Here is a 9,771-nt window from a genome sequence, read left to right as displayed (position 1 = left end):
CGAAAGAGGCGTACAAAGGGGAGGAATATCTATTCTATTGCATCACCTGTCAACAGCGTCCAATGGGCGTCGACTAGCGAGGCATTAATTGATGAAGGTGTCTCCAGCCCTGCGCACCTCCCTCTGTCATTTTATTTCTGGCTTAACCAGCAGCAAGTATGGCAGCTGCATTTTAGCTCGTATTCTTTCTCTCTCTCTCCTTCACTCTATCTCTCTCTCTCACTGTGACTTTGTCTCTCTTTCCCTCCCTCGTACACTCTCTCCCTCCCTCTCCCGTGCAGCTCGCTCGCTCTCTCTCTCTCTCTCTCTCTCTCTCTCTCTCTCTCTCTCTCTCTCTCTCTCTCTCTCTCTCTCTCTCTCTCTCTCTCTCTCTCTCTCTCTCTCTCTCTCTCTCTCTCCTACACACACGCAGACAAGCCTCTCCCTCTCTCTCTCCTCGCTATTTTATCCCTATCGCTGTGGCTGTGGTGTACACCTACCCCTCGTCCTGCTATCGACCACAGGGGAGTGTAGCCGGCAGGTAGGAGGGAGCAGGCAGCAGGCATCAATAGGAGGCTTGGTGGACACATCCGTCGCATTCCTCCACCATGCCGGACAGGGGCCAGGCTGAAGGAGTGGATGCCATCGGCAACATCAGCGCCATTTAACTACAGATGTCAAAGTTTGCAATTTCCTGACGAGGCAGCGGCATTGCCGGCGTGTTTGCATTGTCAGAGGCACTGATTGAACAGCATGGCTTGAGATCCAATAAAAGAAGAAAAAAAATGTACTATTTTCAAATGGTGATTTTTTCTCCGTCTAGCAACAGGGCAATAAACCCGACTATGGACTATGTGGATGTAAACTCTCGTGGATGAATACAACATGGGGGACCTGGAGTGTGGCTTTGAGGAAATGCAGGGAGTGAAATTGGGATACCTGGTCATCAAAGGAAAACAAATGTTTGCATTGTCCCAGGTCTTCACCGACCTCCTGAAGAACATCCCGCGGACCACGGTGCACAAGCGGATGGACCACCTGAACGTCAAGAAGCACCAGTGTGGACTGGAGGAATTGCGAAAGCTCAAAGCAATAAATTCAATCGCCTTCCACGCCGCCAAATGCACGCTCATATCACGCGAGGATGTGGAGGCTCTTTATTTCTCCTGCAAGACGGAGCGGGTTTTGAAATCCAACAAAAGAAAGGTAAAGGATCATTCTCTGGAGGACGCCAACGCCGGGATCCTTCGCACGGAAAACCCGGCCGGCTTGTGGCAAGACAAACTTTGGTTTAGTTTGCACGGCGTCCCCCAGACTTTGTCCATTCAAAATAAACCGGACAGCACAGAGACGACTCCTTCGCTTCCCGACTCCAAACTACCTCAATTTTACAGTCGATCCCCGGGTCGGAATACCCATGCGGCGAGCAAGTCGAGTTACAAACCCTACACAAACTATGAAACGGCGCAGATAACTGGAAACTGTTTGGCTTTTAACAAGAGAAAAACGTTTTTCCGGGGGGGCGCGGTGGTGCAGAGCCGTGCGCCGGTCGTGTTTCAGTCCGCCATGGCTGCTCAGTCCAAGCTGTCGGGCTCCGCCGGCAGCAGCGACCTACTTCACAAAAGGAAGAGGCGGCGCGAGGGGGGCGGCGGCAAGGACGGCGCGAGGCACTCGTGCACTCGAACCCGGCATATACACCACTCCCCGGTGCTGCTGGTGCAGCCCAAGTGCTGTGGCAAGCAGAAACCCGGCGGAACGCGCACTTTGAACGCTTTCCACATCGGCCATGACTTCTATTTGGACTCCAGGGGGGCGCACGGCCAGCAGCACCAGCCGCTCTTCCACGAGAGCTACAGTAGCGACACCGAGTCCAGCACGTACTCTGAGAGGGCGAACGTCGACTCGGACTTTGGCTCGAGTATCTCCACCACAAGCAACTCTGGGAGTTCTGATGATGAGGAGGAGGAAGAGGATGACAGCCAGTCTGAGAGTTCGGACGGCAGCTCGGAGGAGGAGAGCAGCTCACAGTCCGACTCCAGCTCGGTGTCCAGCCAGGTCTCCGTGCAGAGCATCCGATTCAGACGGGCCCGGGTCGCTTCTGTTACCAAAACGTTCAGCACCAAGGCACCGCTGGTCCTACAGCCCACCTTCCACTACATCCAGCAGCAAAAACAACAACAAACACCACCACCACAACAACACAGGACCCTGGGTCATGGCTTTGGAGCGGACTACATCGGGCACGACACTCGACCGAGCAGTGAGTTGGCCTTTAAAGAGACGAGGAGGTGTTCAGGACCCTTACATCCAGCTAAGTTCAACGTGACCGCTGTGCGAGACAACTTTCTCACGGTATCCAAGAGTGGAAAGGGGCCAGAGGCGCACGGACCAAAGAGAGCCGACCTGGTGTGCATCGCCTTCAACACAACGCCGAGCTTGACGTGTTATCAGCAGTTTCCTCCTCCACGCCAGACGAACGGGTTCTCCAACACATGCCCGGCCACAGTAACCCACTCACACTGTGAATTCGAGAAGGACAGCAAGCTCCTGCACTCTAAAGACGCTGAACTTTTGAGCCTGAGGAATGAATTGGAAAACACTAACAATCTGAAGCAGCCTTCTCCCTTCAAAACGATTAAGACGGAGACCGAGGAGCCCCCGTTCTCGACAGGCCTCCACTCGGACCAAGAGCAATCAGCCAAGGGCCCCCCCTCCTTCAACTTTCAAAACGTCAAAGTTAAAGTAGAGGAAAGCTACGACGAATACGAATATCCGAGTCAGGCCTCTGAGTTTCAGTGCAAGGGGGATGTGGCAGACGATAACAATGCTCATCCTCCCGTTGTTGACGTTAAACATGTGGAATATCTAAACAACACAACTAAAGCCTACAGCGAGAGCACTGATTCGGCTCCAAAGTCCCCCTATCGTACTGAGGAATGCGGGGCCCCCTTGCGAGATACTCCCTGCTCAGAGGAAGGGGAGTATGAGCACGGCCAAAGGGTCAGGAAAATCTGCAGAACTCCACTGCTGGGGAAAAAACACAAAATCCCAAGGACGCAAACGAGGCAGAATTTGTCTAAACATTTCAAAGCGTCCCCTCCTCGTCCCACGGACAAAGAAGACAACTCTGACGGACCTACAGAGGATTCATCCGGAATAAGTAAAATCAAACGCCAGATAGTGAAGCAACCGAAAAAGCCTTTTAGTTTTATGGCAAATTTCCCATCGACACCATCGCTCGTTGTGGGCAGAGATGGCGACTTGTGTCCTGCGTACTCCATGCAGTCCCTGAGGGACCCCCGGCCACCTCCTCTTTCGCACCCGGTATGGAGATGGCAGCCAGGCGGCCTGCCTCTCCCTCCCCCACCGGCGCAGAGAACCAGGAAATGCTGAAGTGTTTTTTGCCCTCACAACAAAAAACACAAGAGCAATCTCCACGAGAATCCTGCCTTATACGACCTCAATGTCTTACAGAAGTGATTACAAAACGTTTGTTCTTTTTTTGTTTTATTGAAAACATAATAATCACACGGTTTACCATTTTTTCTCTCCATGGGATGTACGTTTTTGTGGATTTGTATTCAGGAATAAGACGCGCCAGGTGAAATGTGTGGAGCCACGATGTTCATACAAAACTGCGAGACACATGGAGTTCATGGATTAATGCAACTACAAAAAAAAAAAACTATCACTCCCAAGCCACATGTCTGCTCCTCGTGGGATCTCAAATGCGATTTTTTTTTCGCCTTCAAGCTCGACATTTTAGATTGTATGTGACCAGGGTTTCCGTGGTGTGTGCTTTCTGTGGGACATGGGGCTAGGCCTGCTCGTTTTCTCGTAATAAGCCTACAACATTGTTTTTTGTGTGTGTGCGCTACATAGGGCGGGTGTGTTGCGACTGAGATAAGGTTAGATGGTGATAAACAACAGGGTTCTCCTTTTCTGTGCCACTTGGTAGGCCTATAACTGCAACTCTACAAAGCTTTAAAAAAAAAAAGGAATAACATCGTTCCCCAAACGCTACGGAATTATACACTACAAGTGAATGGTAAAAACAGACATGTCAACACAGACCTATTCATCGTCCACATGCACAGTAAAGCACTCGTTATTCTGGGATCCTGGTGTTGATGTGGGGTTTCGCTTGCTTGTGATATGGTTTTCACTCTGGTTTTATTTCCGTAGCTTGTTTCCTGCTTTTCAAGTATGTGACCATGCACAAACACGATCAGTGTGTAAGAACAGGGCTCGACACACACACACGGCACAGGCCTTCTGTACAGACAATCAAAAGAGTAGGGCTTAGGCCTTTATATCACGCAGTTACGTCTCACGTTAGGCTGGATTTAAGTGCTTATGTCTCTGCAAATCCATTCGCCCTACAGATTCCTCGGGCATATCACATTGATTTGCCACGTGAATAAGTCTTTGCAATTACAACCAGAGCATTGTTTAAAAAGGGAACTAATTAAAACAGGGGGGAATGATAATGTAATAACATATAAGGCAGGACATGGTGTGCTCCATGCAGGAACCTCAGTGGGGGGAAAACATCAAAACAACGACCAACCCCCCATCCCCTCTTGCCTGCTTACTTTAAAACAATGCCACAAAGCACAAGAGATAGGCTCAAATGCGTTGCACTTTGACACGTTGGGGGTAGGGGGGGGGGTCTTGTTTCAGCTTCAGGGTTTTAGGCTTGCCTGTAAAGTGGTGTCTGAAAGGTGCTAAAAAGCTAAAACATTTAAGACGACGCTCTGCCTCTGGTTTATTCAGATATTGACACCAAATAGATCTTTGTCGTTTTGATGCTGGCTCGAATTGTGACGATGTTCACGTGTAGCCTTTGTGGGAGCAATACACACACACATTGCTGGTGGAGCCTACACGCTTATTTTTTCATTTAGGAATAGGCTGAATTTGCAGTCCATGATATTGAAGTTTGTCATTGGGGACGCCAGCGTATCTGTACTAGGTCTACATGGTTCAACATTTGGCAAGTGACTGTCGATTATTTAATTGCAGTAGCCCTCAACCCGAGAAAACTCAGCTGTTATAAAAAAAATAAACCATCGCCTGCTTAGATGGTTTTCCGGTTGATCAACGTCCCTGTTACAATCCTAATAAGTGAATGTATCCCAGACCTATTTAATTGTGATCCATTGTGTAGACAGCGTCACACAATTGCAATTGTATTCTACCAAAAAATAATAGGCCTAGGTTTGGTGAATGACTGTGGTTTCATCAGGTCTAGATGTTTGTAAATGCGGGCAAAGACTTGCTCTGGTCGGCTGATTTCTCTGTGTGCCGTAAAGAAGAGAGTTTATGGCGTGCCAGGTCACAAAAAACCAACAGCCTATGGGGGGGATGTCAACATCCACACAGGCGCACACATGGATCGGTGGAAGGCGTGTGTGAGATTGTATAAACCCATTAAACCAACCATATTTGTAAAAAAAAAAAAAAAAAAAAAAAAACGATAAAATATAAACTCGAAAAAAAAACTCTTCCGACCTGCCTAAACCATTGTGAATACATGTTGTACATGTTTAGTCATGTGGTAAAAAAGTACCATTATGTAGCCACAAAGCTCTAGCGCATGCGGCTATGGCCTAGTTCAACGCCCCATGTAGAGAAGATACAAACTTGAACTTTTATTCTCACCCTGAAACAAAAAGGTATTTTCTAACATAAACTTTCCTAACGTGTGTGTTTGGGCAACATGTGTGACATTTGAGTTGCGGTGCTTTTATAAAAGCTTTCAGGCTGATCCGCGTGTAAAAACGAAACATGGGTTAAAAAGGACAAAGAGGGATGTGGCGTGTACCATAAACCTTTTTTTGCAGGGAGGCTCCCGAATGCGTTTCTGCCTATTGGGTTGATTTCAACCACCAGAGACGCGTTATCACGTTCTGAGCAGTACATTCGTCATGATGCCTAATCAAAATAGGGATATGTCTGTTAAAACACTCAAGACTTACGGGTGGCCTAAAGCAATGTAAACAACCTCTTCCCTTTACTTACCCACCCGTCCCCAAACACACACACACACACACACACACACACACACACACACACACACACACACACACACACACACACACACACACACACACACACACACACACACACACACACACACAAACACACCAACCCTCATTTAGGCCTACTCGCTTTTTTGAAACATTACTTGAGGTCAGGTTTTTGACGACGGAATTTGAAGTCACTGGTTGTTTATATGAAAGCTGAATATTTATTTTTGTGAATTTACTGTTTTTTTTCTTTTTTGTACATTGACTTTATTGTGAACATGATGGGGCAAATGCACTCGAAATCGAAACTTGAATGGTGGATTTCTGAAGCACTTTCTTTCTCTTTTTGTTATCATTAAACGCAACTTAGAGTAAACCCCAAATGCGGTGTCTTTCTTTAGAGATGGGTATGCTGGGGGCTAAGCACGATACGTTCTGCCTTACATCTAGCCTGATCTGGTTTAATATGGAGGCTGGGATCACATTTCCCCACAGTGTTTTTATTGTGTTTAGCAATAGGCTAATTTAAAGAACGATGTTTTTATTTTCATGTTTTTTATTTAGTCCTAATCAGTCTTATATTCTACCATTAGCCTACAATAGTTGGCCTATATGTTATCAAATGGTTATCAAATATCCTATTTTCCAAATAGGCTACTTTGAAATCTATAGATTTCAGTTATTTACAAAAAACACGTGTCCACAGCGTGTAAGCCACGAGTAAGGGTGTGTTAAAAAAAAGGCAAAACACAAATATTGACCATGCAGGTTAGCCTTAAATTAAAATTGTCTGAATTAAATGTCCCTGAAATGTTTCTCCTAGAACCTTATCGCTGATCGTTGTTTTCCAAATTTACATTTTGACAACGTGTGGGCGTGTGTGTACGTGTGTGTGCGTGTGTGTGCGCGTGTGTGTGTGTGCGTGTGTGTGTGTGTGTGTGTGTGTGTGTGTGTGTGTGTGTGTGTGTGTGTGTGTGTGTGTGTGTGTGTGTGTGTGTGTGTGTGTGTGTGTGTGTGTGTGTGTGTGTGTGGGGGGGGGGGGGGGTCCAAGGACAATTGTCAAACAATTCACCATTCAACCACAGTGAATTAGTGAACTATTAATAGTAAGGTGTCTTAACCTCTTGCATTTGGTTGAAAATGTTTGTCTCACATTCAGCATACACTATATCAGCCGGTTTTCTTGCCGCACGTTGACCCGGGCATGTCCAACATTGCAGCATAGCACACACACACACTCACGCACACACAATCCGCCATGTTTGACGTCGTGTTTGCCCGATTAATGGGATTTCATGGTAAAGCCGCGAGGTTGATAAGCAGGCCTCGGGTGAGAGGTTCGTCCCAGCCAGCCTGTCTGTACCCAGCCCGCTATGCTGTTGCTGGGGCCATCCAGGGAGCAAAGAAAAAAAAAGCCTTTATATTGCTGATGGCCATGCAGGGTTAAATTCCAATGCGGATTGGGAACCACCAGAGTGTAACTTTTGTGGAAGAACAACAGATCCGTTGAAAGGAATGGGACTAGTTTTTACCATATTTAACATTTAATTAAAACACCCTTCTCAAAAGGGTTCGTTTTAAAGTAATTATAGCACAATATTTGCTGCTGCATGCTTGGCTGGGACGCGAAGTGAGTGTGGACAGAGATGGGCCGCGGTATGGGTCACTTTGTATTGATCTACGAGACAAACACACGGATGGCTTATAAAAACTGTTTTTCTTGCGTTTTATCTGTCGTCTATAAGAGATCTACCTGACGTTCAGTCTTCCACGATACGATATTTAGACGCTACGCCTAGACGCTGATAAATAACACGCAAAGCTTGTCCACATTGGTTTGAGGCCAACACTTTATCGTTCAACATCTCCAATAACCTCCCATCGCTTTGCATAACCCACCTGAGGATGGATATAAGGCACTCAGTGAATTTGTCACTCCTGGCCCACATAGGCGACGTCTTGAAAGAAGGGTTATAAGGGTTATAAGGCTCAGGGTGGCGGCAGCTGCTGGACCAATGTGACCTTATAGAATATTGAGGTCAGTGGGAATCACGACAGAGATTTCTGATCCTCACTGACAATAAATAAACAATTACACAACGGTCACAACATAGTAGGCCTAGATTAACTTATTTTAACAAAAGTGAATAGGACATGTTGCAAATATAAAATCAAGCTCGACCGACAGCATGCCTCCTACACAAAAAGTACGCCTATTGATGATTGAACTATTAGTGTATCTGTCTGTCAAGGTTGATCAACGACATTTTCAACACATTGTTTGAGACGACAACCTTCCACAATTAGCGAGTAAGCTCCGTTGAATAACTTTCAAACATTGACAGGACCGTATCTGCATGTTTTGAATGAATGGGTTAATACTGTTGGATTTTCACGTTTTATGTTTATAGTGATACATAATTAGGTCTACAAATAGACTAGGGTCAGGGTATGTTGCTGTTGCAAAGCAAAGCAACGCTACTCAAAGATAAAATATGATGGAAAGATGAAGGGATAAAATGGGATTATAAAGGTGATTACATGGTCCCGCGACAATTACTGTAAGATTGATTAGAGAATCGTGTGTAACTTGAATGCACACATATATAATTATTATATTTCACCAAAGAAAAAAATGCATATATATATATTATATATAAACGATATATAAACGATATAAAAACGATATATAAACGATATATATATATATATATATATATATATATATATATATATATATATATATATATATATATATATGTAGATGTATATATATATATATATAGGCTACTATATAAATATATATCGATTTATATAAAATATATGTGTAGTTATATATAACATAGTATAAACCATAATCTATGTTACTATAATTAATTATTTATCTTCAAGGAAAGGTGGGCATGTGAAAACAAAACATAAATATTATTTGTAAAAATATTGACCAAAGGTCGACCAATCTAATCATTATAGGCCTACTCAACAAACAATTAAGCAAAGTCCCATAATCCCCAATGTAGGGATATATACCTACAGGTTATAGAAAACCCCTGGATAGCACTACCGAAAACATATGGAAAGAATTCAAAAAACATTTTTTCCCATTAGAATAGTTGATCACAATCATCGTATTGCATATTGAACGCACGACAACATATGCCTATAGTGTACAATAATAATAAAGGATAATTTACTTTGTTTAACAAATAGGCTTCAAATTGGAAAAACTAGCCCGTGATTAAGGCAAAAGTAAAAAAAATATTGGCTTCACTTTTTTCACTATTTATTATAATCTGTGTTTGTGTGTGTGTGTGTGTGTGTGTGTGTGTGTGTGTGTGTGTGTGTGTGTGTGTGTGTGTGTGTGTGTGTGTGTGTGTGTGTGTGTGTGTGTGTGTGTGTGTGTGTGTGTGTGTGTGTGTGTGTGTGTGTGTGTGTGTGTACGCGTGTGCGTGTGCGTGTGTGTGTGTGTGTATGCATGCCTGTGTCGTGCCTATTGTAGCCTCTCAATTGTTAAATCTTAATCAATAGTTGGGTCTCAAATGGCAAAACAATATTCAGCCTACCTCCTATCAAATCGACAAAAAAACATATGGATGCATAATGTAAATCAATACAAATACAAATAATAGGCCAAGTAATATATATTATGATGTATAATAATTATAATTGTTGCTTGTATGTTATCATCCAAGTATGACGGTTATTGTTAAGTTATAATTTAAATGCATTAAAAAACGTACAGTCTGGTCATAACGTTCAA

General features: G+C 44.4%; 1 protein-coding gene across 1 annotated transcript; it reads left to right on the top strand.

The window, feature by feature from the left end:
• Positions 1 to 409: 409 nt before the first annotated feature.
• On the top strand, positions 410 to 6,873 carry skida1 (SKI/DACH domain containing 1). The gene has a single exon (XM_056584491.1). The coding sequence runs from the start codon at positions 865 to 867 to the stop codon at positions 3,370 to 3,372; it is 2,508 nt and encodes an 835-aa protein (XP_056440466.1). The 5' UTR covers positions 410 to 864; the 3' UTR covers positions 3,373 to 6,873.
• Positions 6,874 to 9,771: the final 2,898 nt, after the last annotated feature.

The sequence above is a fragment of the Gadus chalcogrammus genome, chromosome 23 (assembly GCF_026213295.1).
Source record: "Gadus chalcogrammus isolate NIFS_2021 chromosome 23, NIFS_Gcha_1.0, whole genome shotgun sequence".
Lineage (NCBI taxonomy): Eukaryota > Metazoa > Chordata > Actinopteri > Gadiformes > Gadidae > Gadus > Gadus chalcogrammus.
The sequence above is the reverse complement of the archived record's forward strand: the minus strand, read 5'-3'. Positions and strand labels throughout refer to the sequence as shown.

Coding starts and splice junctions, on each gene's coding strand:
- skida1 (XM_056584491.1), top strand. CDS start 865: ATGGGGGACCTGGAGTGTGGCTTTGAGGAAATGCAGGGAGTGAAATTG.